The following is a 14,157-nucleotide window of genomic DNA, read 5'->3' on the forward strand; positions in this document are numbered from 1 at the left end:
ATCTTATTGTATTTTAAATTTTGATACGCTTAAAGATACACAAAAATCCTACAATTCAATCAGCCGAAGAGACAAAGAGATCTGCATTTTTGTGATAATCCCTAGATACAAACTAATTAGATGAAAAACATAACAATGGTGACATGTTCTGTATCTCATTGTGATGTTATAGGATGTAATAATCCTAATAAATTAATAAGTAATTGATTGATAAAATAATTTTTACATAAATTTATTGTTTCGTTATTATATCCAGAAAGAAAAATATCCGGAATTTGGAAAAAAAATTGAAAAAATCATAGAAAATAATTTGTTACGCTAGCCAGTGCTTGATTCACGAGTTTCGCTAAAAAATAAATGTTATAAGTGACATTACAATATTAAAACATGTTATTGTGCCTGGCCTGGCCCTGGCTTTGGAAGAGATTCCCTTACACTCTAGGCATATACAATATATAGACCACATACGTACTTAATATAATCATATACTATATCATAATATAATCACACCTGCTGTTCCACAACCTATACATTTTTTTGGTACACTTAACGGAGAAACTAGTTATTATTAGTATTGACATAGCCTTTTTTATTAATGTCTAGACGTGTAATCAATCAAAAACTTTATTACTTTATTTTATTTTATTTTATTTTAAATAAAGAGTGTTAGGCAATTTGGATAGAAAACTACGCAAACCCTCGTAAAGTAGGGTGCTTTGCTAGTAATCATTACGTATCGTATTTGCCAGAAATTAATCCGGCCTTGTATTTAGGTATAGTTAAAAGGTCTACCAACAACACCTAAAGGCCTACAAACACATCACTATTTTTTACTCATACATCTATCATAGTACCTACTAACACATGTAATTTAGTTTTTCTGAGCTGATTTTGTGCATCTGAGACTAAATTTTAATTGTCAAAAAGTATTTAGTCTTTACGTCTTCATCATCTTTCCTCTTTTTACTGTTATTTGCGACGATGAGAGGGTAGTATTTTGCTCGATCTCGTAATATCCATACAATAATGATTTTATTAAATTGAGGAGTACGTGTATGTAATCTGTTTAAAAACTATATCTGTGTTGGATAGTCGTCGTAGTTGAGGAAGGCTTTTGTTTATATATTTTATGTGACTGTTAAAATTAGTTTTTGGTTACAACCCGGTTTCCCCAATTAGAACTAGAACGGAAAATGGGTTATAACTGTAACATATATAAAACTAGGACTAAAAAAATAAGCCGTAAAAATAGTTTGCAAAAATATTCCTTCAAGTAGCGAGAATCAGTGAGTTTGTCATATATGTATTTTTGTGTTCTTTATTTTTAATTAATTCTATTCTGTTCTTGAATATATGCTGCAGGACAAGTTTTTACTCATGGGAACGTTTGGTAACATATGTAAACAAAAACTGTTGCATTTATTTCATATTTGCTATTGACCGGCCTTATAAATTCATATTAGTACGAGCAATCGTTTGAAATCCCTATTAATCCTAATTGATAATGTTATAAACGCGAAAGCAACTTAGTCTGTCCATCCATCTGTCTATCTGATCTTCTTCACGTCCAAACCACTCAATAAAATTTTGTACTAAGCTATCTTAAAAAAAAAACTTAAAATAGGATAGATATAGGAACGGGAACAACGCTGGTTTTCTTCTGAATATGCGGACGAAGCCAGAGCCACGGGCAGATCTAGTCTACCATTAGAAATATGTATTCCTCCATATTTTAGTTGTCACTTATTTTATAGTGACAACGTTCATTTCGACATAAAATATAGAGAAATTACCTTATATAAGGCCTAGATATTTTATTTCGGATGACCTTGACAACAATGAATTGGATATAAATATTTTATGTAGCATTTCAAAAATATATTGATGAAAAAAAATAATTTGCATTTTTTTCTCTTTCGTGTGAAAAACATAAATATTGGTCTATAAATATATATAATTTATTGTTAAGTTAAGTTATAATTTTTGATCTTTACACGTAAGTATTAACGATTCAAAACATGAATTCAAATTAACAATAAAATCCTTTCTTTTTTATTGAAAGGACGTAATATAATTATCCTAGTTGTAAAATAAGCAATTAAAAGTGAGATCGAATAGTTACTTCCGTAAGTAAATCCAGCACCAATACAAACTGCATATCCCAACCCCCGCCAGTGGTCCGTTGTCATTCATTTTATAGTGACAACTAAAATATGGAGAAACTACCTAATATTAGGCCTAATTATTTTGTTTCCTATATCCTTGGCATTCGATAACCTTTCATAGGAAAACCGCACCTCGGACCTCGATTATTATGTTAGCATAATTATATAACTACATATATGCGTAATGCTTTTCTCACAAAGGACAACACTATTTGAAAATTTTAGAATTATTTTTTCACCACCTCTTTAAGTACATTGCAGCGAAAATATATTCATACCTATGGGTGAGATCGATTTCCGTTAGAACGTGTTTTGCCTAGTTAGAACTAGTTGTAACTAGACACGTTGGTTAAAACTAGAATTAACTCATACTCTAAAAAATCTGTTTATAATTCTTTTAAGTTTTTTCCTAGGTAGTGTACAGAATAATTGAAATATACAGTTAGCCTTCTTTACAACGTTGCTACATAGTTCAAATATATTTAAATACTTTCATTTGAAATTGGAGACATTTTAGTTTTATCGCCTTAACTTAACTTTTGTTGAACCACAGTTCGTTAAAACTTTAATCTTGTTATAGACAATAGCCAAAAATCAATAACGACGATGTTGAATGCCATAAATATGATAATTTGCATTAAAACATCATTGCTTTATATGTTTTATGCTTTTTTGAATATCAAACTAATTAATTGTTGTAAGATTCCACTGCTTTTAAAATTGCGTATTGATACTGATAAAGTGGTAAAAGCTTGTGAATTTGTGCGTTTGCTACGTTGTCGAGGGTAATCGTTGGATATGCTTAATCGATTATAATTATTATTTTATTATTACAAAGCCAGCTTATCTATGAGTATCACAGGCTATGTTTTATTGTATTTTTATCCCGGCACAACAAGAGCGGATACGGGACTGCTAATAATCTACAATAATAAGAAATATAACGAAGGATATACCTGATTATACTTGATTAGGATTGATTTATACAACATGCATCTCACTATCACCAGCTGTCTGAGAATAATATGTGCCTTTGTTAAGTCGGAATAATGTACTCAATCGGAGCCTTATTTTCGATTCACAAATGTGCCGTATAAAATGGTGACAGAAACAAACAGGCTGTTTTACGTGCGGGTCGCCTCCTCGGAGGAATATTCTGATATAATAAATTAAAAATTCTTTTCTTTTCCGTATGACTTAAAAAAAACTTAATTGAATACGCCTGAGTATAGATTAATCTGTATATATATAACAAAAAATTGTATCGCGAAATTGAATTGATTTCGGTGAGGTGACTTTTATTTATTCTTAGTTAAAAATGGATGAGGCATTCGCACATTTGGAACAAAATACACCGAAAGAAGGAAAAAAAACTTTGATAGCGCCGGACGGGGGTTGGGGATACGTAGTTTGTATTGGTGTTGGATTTACTTTCGTAAGTACCTATTCTATATTGATTTTAATTGCTTATTTTACTACTAGGACAATTATATTACGTCCTTTCAGTATAAAATGAAAAATTTCAATTGTTAATTCGGATTCATATTTTAATTGTTAATTTGAAGATTTTTTATCTCATTTATTTTTACATATACATTTTTTTCGCTAGGCTTATATCGAATATTTGCATTTTCACACGAAATAAAAAAACGCAGATTATTTTTTTTTGATTGATCATTATTTTGTTGAAATGCTCCATAAAATAGTTAATTCAATTTAATTTAAAACAAAAATTGTAAATTAAGCCATGAGATATAAATTAAATATTAACTTATCTTCACTTATGAATTTTTTATCTTTGTAATTCTATTATATTATCCAAATTATCCTTTATCTTTACCTTACTTTTTTACTCAATAAAAAAAATCAAAACAAACAGTACTTCATAATAAAAAATAAAACATTTAGCTCTACATAGATGGTGTGTAAAAAATTAAGTTATGCATAACGGTATCTTTATATAATATACATGAGCAAATATTACAATATATTATATGTATATTGTTTGTTTGTTTGAATCACTAATTGTGCTAATCTCAGGAACTACTAGACCAATTTTAAAACTTCTTTCGTGATGGGCTTTGTAAGTTCTAGGCCGTACTGAATATACGCTATAAAGGTACCACGGGCGAAGCCGGGTGGATTACTAGTTAAATGAAAGCTGAAATTTTATTTAAGAAATGCGCTTAATTTTAATCTTCCATTTTAGTAATGTACTGAATTATTGTCAGTCGATCGATTATAAAGTTAATACATAATAACCGTATTGTATAAAAAAATACATTCAATTTATAATATATTTTATGCTCATATATTAATCAAAACATGATTAAACCTGATTTATTATTATCAATGAGTTAGTGTTTTATTTTTCTGTTACGCGTGTTCTTATCTGACGTTACAACAATTTCATTGAATCCGTGCGGATGCAAAATGTTTCAATTGAACATCCCAGTTGTTGTAAAGAAACAAAAAATTTGCTAATGAATTAAAGGTTTCATTGATTCTTAGACAAAAATCCAAATCTGCTTTTTGTATATACTTTTACTATATATACGTAGTTACTTTAATTAAACAGAAATAATAAAGATTAATTACATTGAGAAATTTTCTAGAAAGTTGTATGTATTTATTTATATTTTAATCTGCGTCCCGAGATGCGAGCATTCCAGAAATGTTGTGAACATTATATTGCATTAACGATAATTCATTTCAATATTGTTCAAACAGCATAAATAATTTATCGTGCGGATGATATATTGTGTCTACTCATTAATTGATTTGAAATTATATTATCATACTACATTCCTTGTGAGCTTGAGAAATATATATTTTCGGTTGTACAATTTTAAATAATGTATAATTAATTAAATACAATTTGATTAGCACGAATGATACTTAAATTTTAAAATGTACTGGGTGTCGCGCATACTATTTTCAACTATGGCAATTATAATGTTGCGTATGTTTTTTTTATAAAATACTTAAACAATAAAACGACGTTAAAAAAATGAATTGGATTTCTAAAATTTTATATTTACATCTAGCAACTAACATTTACTGATTCGCTAATGTTATTGTGTTTATAAAAACGGTTGCGGACGAATTCTAAAAAGCACCCGTGGCCCCTTCACGTATGTGGCTCAACGGAATACTGTGGGGTTTTAGTCGGTAGGAATCCGACAAAACCCATGATCTCTTCCCCGGGGGCCGTGGGTATATATGCTAAGATTTCCCCACTATAAAAAAAGTGCGCGTTCGGTCAGCGAATTATCAGTCAGGGGTGTATATTATATACATTTTAGAAAAAATGAGTCAGATTTTATGAGCATTTTTGCGCAATCCGTGTATTTCTTTTAGTTCCATTGAGAATAACACACCACATGTAGGACACTCCGTATAAAAAGACTCATATTTAAGAAAACAAGGTCATTACTGCGCTTACATAGCAAATATGATTTGAATTTCAAGGAAGATAGTGTAGCCCTATGTATATATGTGGCAGGCAAATTATATGATTATTATACGGAATAACCGTTTACAAACGGGGCGTCAGTTTTCAAACGCTTGGCATTTTGTAATATACCGCGACTTCAGAATTAGGTCTTTTTAGTTTGGTTAAGGGGTTTGGGTTAGGTGAGGTTCCTTGTATTTTAAAAAGGAGGACACATAACAGGTCTTAATTGGCTCACATCCAGCTTCTAGTGCACGTTTGGAAAAAGTTAATTCTCAACATATTACAACGTGCATATTTGTAAACTACCGACGCCGTTTGAAAATGGCATAATCATACAGTTTGCCTGCGACATATATACCGGACATGGATTATGCGTAGATTATGTCTAAAAGAAAGCTGAAGGTTGTGCGACGGATAACTAATCAATAAAGAATTAATTATTATTGAAATAAATCATATCTATCAAATTCTAATGTCAGAAAATGCTAATTTAATTTTATAAATATTCAGTATGGGATCATATTATAAGTAACTTTAACTATCAACTTTATAGCTCCTTTGTGGAAATAAAAAATAAATTAATGAATTTCATTTACTGAATAAAGTATACGTACAGAATATGGACCCCAGACTCCAAATATAGCTTCCGCCGTGGTTGATATCTGTGCCTTCCCGATACTGCACGTAAAAAGTTCGATAGCTGAGAAGTAATAACAATATGAAATAATATATGTCAACACATAAATAAAAATCTGTTAAATAGTGTAACTCTAATATATGAGACAATTTGCAATTAAATGAGATGTTATAAAAACTGTATAATTTATATTCAAGAGTAAACTATTATAGTTTAATCTTCTTTTCAATTTATAAGCAAGTTAATGAATAAATAAACAAAAAAACGTAACACACAAGTAAACAAATTAAACATAATATCACCATACAATTTTGCCAATACTACGATTGATAAAAGAATTTTAAAAATCAGTTCCGTTGATTCAAAGAGTATCCTCTACTACTTCCCAAACATTACATATACACATTATTATGTTACATATACATTATTAATATGTTACTAGGTTTCCGCCCACGGCTCGATTTGGCCCCGCAGCCCAAGGAATTCCCATGAAATGAGACGTTACACGGCACTAAATGGAAGCCTTTCTCATTGTCCAGCCTCAAAACTATCTTTAAGAGTCCAAAATCATCAATCAGTGATTCCGTTGTGACGCGAAAGAATGACAAACAAACATATGAAAAACAAACACGCTTTCGCATTTATAATATTAAATGGATAGGAACATACTTAGTATAGATTGACAAAATGATATAAGGATAGCAGAGTTATATGTGATGTGAATTAAATTAAAAATTGGTTAATATTTTTTCGCCATCGGAACTAGTTTCTTGGTTGTTTTATCTCCAAAGTTTTCCGCATTAAATGTTGTGCAACTTTGTGAATTTAATGTATAGATAATTCGAAAAATAAGTATATGTAATTCGTAACAATTTATTCAGTCTAGCCAACGGTCTCAATGCAAATCGACTTTGATAAATTATTATATATTTGTAAGTAATATGAAGAAACCATTATAGAATTTAAATCGGTTTGACGTCGATATCGTCCTGTAGATACAACCTATTTACCTACATTATCATTATTTACAACAGGTAGGTTTATTATCGAATTTTTTGTATGAACATCATATTTGGATCTTTATTGCGATTTAATTCTAAAGAGCTATTTTCTGATATAACTGAATAAGGGGGTACCTTTTAAGACATAATAGATAAACATAATACTTTTTGTTTTGGTTTCATAAAGTTACAATGAGCCGAAGGGGATATGAATGTAATTTCCAAATTAAATTAGGTTCATTCTGTCCTACCTTTACGATACTAAAGCAGCTAAAACTGATTGCAATTATAGATAATAATAATTGATGGTGTTAGGTATTTTTGAAGGAAACCTTTATGTCCATGTATAAATGTTAGTGCAAAAATTAATGAGAATACTCTATATATATGTCAATATTTCACAGATGCTTGGGTTCGGATCATCAAATGCTTTTGGAATATTGTTCAATAACTTTTTCATGGAACAAGACGGTGCTAGTGGACTTCCTCTTGTTATAGGTGTTTATAATGGAGCACTTTCAATAGCAGGTATTGGATTACACTAGTACATAATTTAATATTCATTCATAAAACCAGTGCTCGAAACGGTGAAGAAAGACAGACACCGGCATATCCATGAATCAACAATTCGACGACATGTGACAACTACAACCCGCACTTGGCTTATGTGGTGGATTGTGGCCTCAACGTTCATAGGAGGCCTGTGTCCCCGGATGAAAATGGGGTTATGATGATGATGATGGATTAATTACACGAACAAGGGAATTCAGGGAGACAGCGTATTACATAATAATCTGTATATTTCTTGGGATAACTAATATTTATATAATTTAATTGCCAAGCGCAGATTCGCTAGCGTGCATATTTTCTTGCATACTTCAATCCCCTTCTTTACGGATCTAGGTCCTGTCTATCTCTATTTCATATTTTACTTCTTGCTTAACAATCCTTACAGAGAAAGTAGAGCTAATGGCCTAGCCAACTAAATTAATAAGCAATTGTTCCAATAGAAACATTACCCCAGCTGTCAATTAGGAGAGATTAAAATTTTTATTAATCTTTCGTCTTGTAATATGTAAAACGAATTCCACTGAAGATAGTTCATATTACACCGCTCTGACCCTAATCTATGAAAGGTCAATAACTATAATCTTAATCTAACAGTTTTATTAGGAGACCGTAGTAGGGGTATGTCAGTGTCATATTAATTTCCTATTTGCAATATTAATTGATCTGGCCGAGATATTAGATGGAAATCAAAAAGCAATGACCCATTTCCCTATTTTATTGATGAACTCAATTTAAATGGTTTATAATTATAAAGGCCAATTAACTTCTATCTTTGACTGTACATATTTTTAATGGAAATCATAAACATCTAACAGATTACTTTTTATCTCTTTTTTCTCTTAGGTTTTCTAAGTGGCATAGCATTGAAGAAATATTCGTTCAGACAAGTTGGTTTGGTTGGAGCGGGACTGTTCATTTTAGGAGATGTTTTAACAATTTTCGTGCAACGCACTTATCAATTGGTATTTACGTTTGGTGTTATACGAGGTAAATATAAAAAGAGCAATGAAAATATCGCTATACAATGCGTAGCTTTTCAGAGGTTTCATAAGTTTATTGTAATAGGTGACTTTTAAAACTAAGTTCCATTTATATTCCAGGGGCTGGTTTTGGAGTGATGATACCAGTTAGTTTTACGGCATTTAACTGTTACTTTACGAAAAAACGAACTGCCATGATGAGCGCAAATCAAACTATGAGTAGTATGGCATCCATAACTTTTCCCATCCTTGTCACGTTCCTCCTGGCAGAATATGGGTTTAGGTGGACTCTCGCATTAATCATGGCGGTGGATTTACATTTATTATTTGCCATGATAGTCATGCATCCTGTGGAATGGCACATGATTAAGGTGTCCGAGGATGCCATAAAAGGTAATTCTTTTAATGTGGTCTTTGTCTTATGGTTTCCTTGGAATTAACAAGAATTTACACTATTTTTTTTTTCCTACCATATGTTTCATATTATACAAATCATGTAGGCACGTATTGTTGAAAATGTCATGCAATCTTGCAAAGATTTATATAAGAAGTTCATTCATTGAATATTATTTTTAAAATGGTTAATTACTTAATGTGTTACAGCGTCTTAATATTTTAACTACACTTACGCTTCATCTTTGTGATGTATTCTTTGTCGATCTGCTGTGGCATTAGCTTCGGGTATGTGTGTTTATTTGTACGTATTTGTCGCCGCTTATCAATGTGCACATGACATTTCAGAACTGTCTTCACTTTGTGATGTTAAAAAAATAAAAAATGAGTCTGAAGTAACTGACGAAACCGTCGTAAAAATGTTGCCAGGAGATGACGTCGTTGAAGATAAGACATCACAGGTTCGGCACGAATCGATTCAAAAAAATATTATGTAAGTAGAGTACAACCATAATAATTTGTAAATATTATGTGAATGTTAATAGTTGAAGTTTTTTAATTTATACGGTTTTTTGCTGTACTTCCATTAAACTTGCATTTTTTTATTTATTTTGAGAGTTTGATTCTAATAACTGACAAAATGTACGTCGCAAAATGTTCACCTTATTTCTACGCACACTGGATGTGGATCGAACTTTATGATTTGGTGTTTAGTCCTCTAAAAGATCTATTTTCGTTTATAAAATATACTCGTATTTATGGTGTTGTTAAAACTTCACTTACATCTCACCTAAGCATCACTGAAATCTGATATCCATCTCTAACATAAATATCGCGAAAACAAAAGATGCTAATTGTCTTTCAATAGTATTTCATTGAAGGTACACAAATATTCGAATAATATCGAGCGGATCTATTGTTTTGAACATTACCTTTTGCTCCTTACCTACATTATTTAATGCTATCACAGCTATTCGGTTCTCGTAATCAACCCACTCCGGATTAATTAGGGGAACCCAATTGATGTCTAAAAATATTTTGATATGAGAATGACAAATTAGAATATCAAATGTAATAAATACATAGTATGTTTACTTTTCATAGTAACAGTTTTTATAGCCAGACTGAGTGAAGTTATATTATACCTTTGGAGGTTTATTGCGAATAACCAACGTGTTTAACATTTATGGTATATATTAGACTATTTTTATGAAATGTAAAATTGTTACAAATGATATACAGGTAAAAGTTCTATCACTAAGAGCATTTTTATTTAACGTAACGATTTTGTTTGAACGGTGAATTAGTCGGGCGTGTTTTTAGCGTTATTTGATGAAAATTTACTAAAGATAGCAGCCAACGCGAAATGAGGTTGAATTTTTTATTTATGTTAAATTTTTGTTAAGTTTGATGCATAATTTTGTCGTTTGTATGGATGAATAAATCGCTACCTACCTCAACTTACGACTTTGTGAGGTGTCGTTAAATACGTTAGGTTGTAGATTTAAACATGATTCGTCATTTATTTAGTTTTTTTTTTAAACATTGATTACATTTACCAGTCAATGCATTTTACAAACTAACCCTTTTAATTTCTATAATTGTTTTTTAATAACTCTCAGTAAGATCACGTAAATAAAGCATGAAAAACTATATCTTTTGATAGGTAAATAAAACAAAAATGTAGGATAATGAATGACGGGATTGTGTTGTGAAAATAACGAGGTTGACGAAAAGAAATGATTAACTATTTGCTGGAATGACTATGTTTATTGCGTAGTAGTGAAAATAAGATAAAAAGTTTCTGCAAAAATTTCGCCGATGTTTCCACCAACTAAAAGCAGCAAACAATAATCCGCCCGCGGGGCATCTTTTGGCAAAAATTAAATCTCCCATATCAGAAACTAGCGGTCGCCCGTGGTTTAATATGAATAGTGTATAGCTTATAGCACTCAGGGATCACGTAGGTTCATATCCAACGGTGTAATCATTTTTAAAGTCGGTTGAGTAGTTCCTGAGATTAGCGCGGTCAAAGAAACTCTTCAACTTTGTATTTTTTATATAAATTGTAAAGATACCTTATTATTAATTTTTTTATATAATAATTAAGCACCACTAAGAACTTAGATAAAAAATACTTCAAAAGTCCTGCTCTTGTTGCATTTGTATGAAAAACGAAACTAATACATAATGATGATGATTATGAATAAATAAAATAATAAGTCGAAATAATTTGAAGTAATCGAAGTAATCGATTCCTTTTGTTGATTCATTCGCATATTTTGAATTGAAAATTTTCGAGGCCTCGCTCGATTAATTTTATCTATTAAATGTATGAATAAATATTAGAGTAATAAGTTGCAAATTTATCTTACAGAAAAATGATTTACGCAAACGTAGAGTTAGATCTATTGAAAGACCCCAGATTCGTCTGCACTTTAGTCGGACTTGGCTTCGCTTTTGTGTCTGACGTAACCTATCTTGCGATGGAACCCATGTTGTTGTTTTCTTATCAGTACTCTAAGGTAAAAAAATTAGTTAAGCTTTATATTTACACAAATTTGCATATGTTTGAAATATTTATGAACACATTAAAACTACAATTCTCTCGCTTTGTTTGAAAATGTAATGTTTTAGTTATTTTTGTTTAAATGTCAATGAGTTGCCAGCTTTTTTTTTCATCACAGATAAAATACAGATAATGGAATATTTCATAATAAATTAGTAACATTATTTATCTTTTCTCTGTTTTTCAGATGCAGGTGGCTACGTGCGTCATGGCTGGTGCTATTGCTGACTTGGCTGCTAGATTTATTTTAGCGGTTTTCACATACTTTTATAATGTCGATAGCAGAAAACTGTTTTTTATTGGGACATTCATTACTATGATACTTCGAATTGGTAATTTCAACTTTTTTATTATGGTAGAACAATGTCAATGTACCTACGAAAACAAACGTATTCATAGTATTTATAATATTTCCATATTGATTTAAATTATTTAACAATTGACCGCATCATTCCATTCGAAATTTATTTTGGTATGCAATATTTCTTTTATTACTTGATAAAGACCAGGTTTATTCAAGGAAAATTTTATAATGTTTATTTACATAATATGATTGTTATTTTAAAGATCTTTATACAACTTTTCATGAATATTCTTTGTATTAGATAATTTATCAGGTTTGTCCAAGGTCTATTTAAGGAAATATAAAGACTTTGTACAAAAAAGGTGAAGGTTGTACAAATTGTGCCTTTAAGATTAAAGGGGACTACAAGAGCTAGACGCATATACAATCAATGTTTCTATAATTAATCTAACGTTGCTTGAAGAATTCAATCGGAAATCAATATAGTTTAAAAACTAAATAACACAAATGACTAAAAATTATAAAATATTTATAATAAGTGTGGGCTTTTTTGAACTGACATATGGAGCACCTCACGATTTTTTCACAATCACATTTTTATGTTTTATTTTTATTGCTGTGGATCAAATTCTTTGTGGCATTGTAAATCACTTAGTTAGCCTATGTAATCCCCTTATGTTTTGCGTATTGGAAAAGGGTTTGGTACCCTAATCACTTAGATAAATAATTTAATAAAATTTTCTTCTCCGAAATACACTTCTATGTTAAGGAATATTATAAAATCGTGTACTCAGTTTGGTGTTAAAATTGTTTAAGAATGAAATATTACAGTTATGTGAAATAGTTTTGGGACTATGGCAGTGAAACCGAAAGCGGCATATTAGTTTTATAATATACTAGCTGTTACCCGCGGTGCCGCAGCTTTGCCCTCGTGGTTGCCATTTCCCTCGAGGGAACAATTTATCGAAATACTTTTTTAGCGTATGCTTACATCATAGTTATCTGCATCTGCATATTTCAGGCCGATCGGTCAGTTAGTTTGGGCTGTGTTCAATGTTCATTTTTGTATGTTTTCAGTTCTGGTAACCTCTGACAACGTAACATTTGTGTTCGCAATAACAATCATATCGGGCCTCGTAAGATGTTCAGTACAAGTACTATTCCCCTTGGTGTTGGTGACTGCAGCACCCGACCGTTTTCCGGCCGCCTTAGCACTCCATATTCTGTTCTCTGGATGTCTTATGTTGATGGCCGATCCGATGATAGGTTGGTAAACACCAATTATAAATTATAAATATTACCAGTGAAATATATAAACTCCCTTCGTTTTTCAGTAGTTCATGTCATTGATATGGATAGTTTCAGTTTTGATTTTTGGTTTTGTCCTTCCGTTGATAAATGGATAAATTAATGACGATGTTTATTCTGAATTCTGATATAATATTAAACAATAAACAAACAATAAACAATAATTTATTTATCAAAAAAATTTGTTACATATATGTATATTAAGAACCCATGCTCCCACACTAGGATTCCCTGTGTCGTGGGAACAAGAAAAAGAACGGAAACATAATGTAACATCATCTTTTTCTATGTTTTGTAAATTAATTCATAGAATTTTGTATTTTTTTCCAGGTGTAATTTATGAAGCGACAGGAAGTTATGTCAGCTGTTTTATTGCGATGAGCTTTTGCTGTTTCGTTTGCATTGTTCTCTGGACTGTAGAATTCTTTGTGTATCGTAAAAAAACGTGATGAAATCGAGTATTAATTGATTATATTAATTCACACTTACTTGCAGGGACCAATATGTTTTCAACGCCCAAGCAAGCTTACTGCAAGCAATGCTTTTAAACTTCGTAGCTTAGGTTCAATTCAAGCTTTATTTATCAAAAAGGTTTCCTATTTTTTGAGTTGTTGTTATGTTTGATAATTTTATTTAGGTAGTTAAATTTGACTAGAATCTTACAGATAATGTTACCGAACAGATAAACATAAATACTATTAAGACCTCTTAATTTCGCTGTCAGATGTGGCTGTGTATTGAATTAGTTAAAAAATTGTCTGAAAGAAAGGCAT

At 30.8% G+C, this 14,157-nt stretch overlaps 1 protein-coding gene across 1 annotated transcript; it reads left to right on the top strand.

Annotated features, from left to right (window-relative positions):
• Positions 1-3,483: 3,483 nt before the first annotated feature.
• Positions 3,484-13,833, top strand: LOC119833571 (monocarboxylate transporter 7-like). Its single transcript, XM_038357638.1, has 9 exons — positions 3,484-3,600; positions 7,665-7,788; positions 8,674-8,817; positions 8,931-9,203; positions 9,552-9,696; positions 11,581-11,728; positions 11,960-12,104; positions 13,154-13,342; positions 13,715-13,833. The coding sequence occupies exons 1-9, from the start codon at positions 3,484-3,486 to the stop codon at positions 13,831-13,833; spliced, it is 1,404 nt and encodes a 467-aa protein (XP_038213566.1).
• Positions 13,834-14,157: the final 324 nt, after the last annotated feature.

The sequence above is a fragment of the Zerene cesonia genome, chromosome 17, assembly GCF_012273895.1.
Source record: "Zerene cesonia ecotype Mississippi chromosome 17, Zerene_cesonia_1.1, whole genome shotgun sequence".
In the NCBI taxonomy this organism is placed as follows: Eukaryota; Metazoa; Arthropoda; class Insecta; order Lepidoptera; family Pieridae; genus Zerene; species Zerene cesonia.

Bases quoted from the DNA above. Each gene is read 5' to 3' on its own strand.
- LOC119833571 (XM_038357638.1), top strand. From the start codon at position 3,484: ATGGATGAGGCATTCGCACATTTGGAACAAAATACACCGAAAGAAGGA. The intron at 9,204-9,551 runs GTAATTCTTTTA...ATGACATTTCAG, and splicing joins GTCCGAGGATGCCATAAAAG to AACTGTCTTCACTTTGTGAT. The intron at 9,697-11,580 runs GTAAGTAGAGTA...TTTATCTTACAG, and splicing joins TCGATTCAAAAAAATATTAT to AAAAATGATTTACGCAAACG.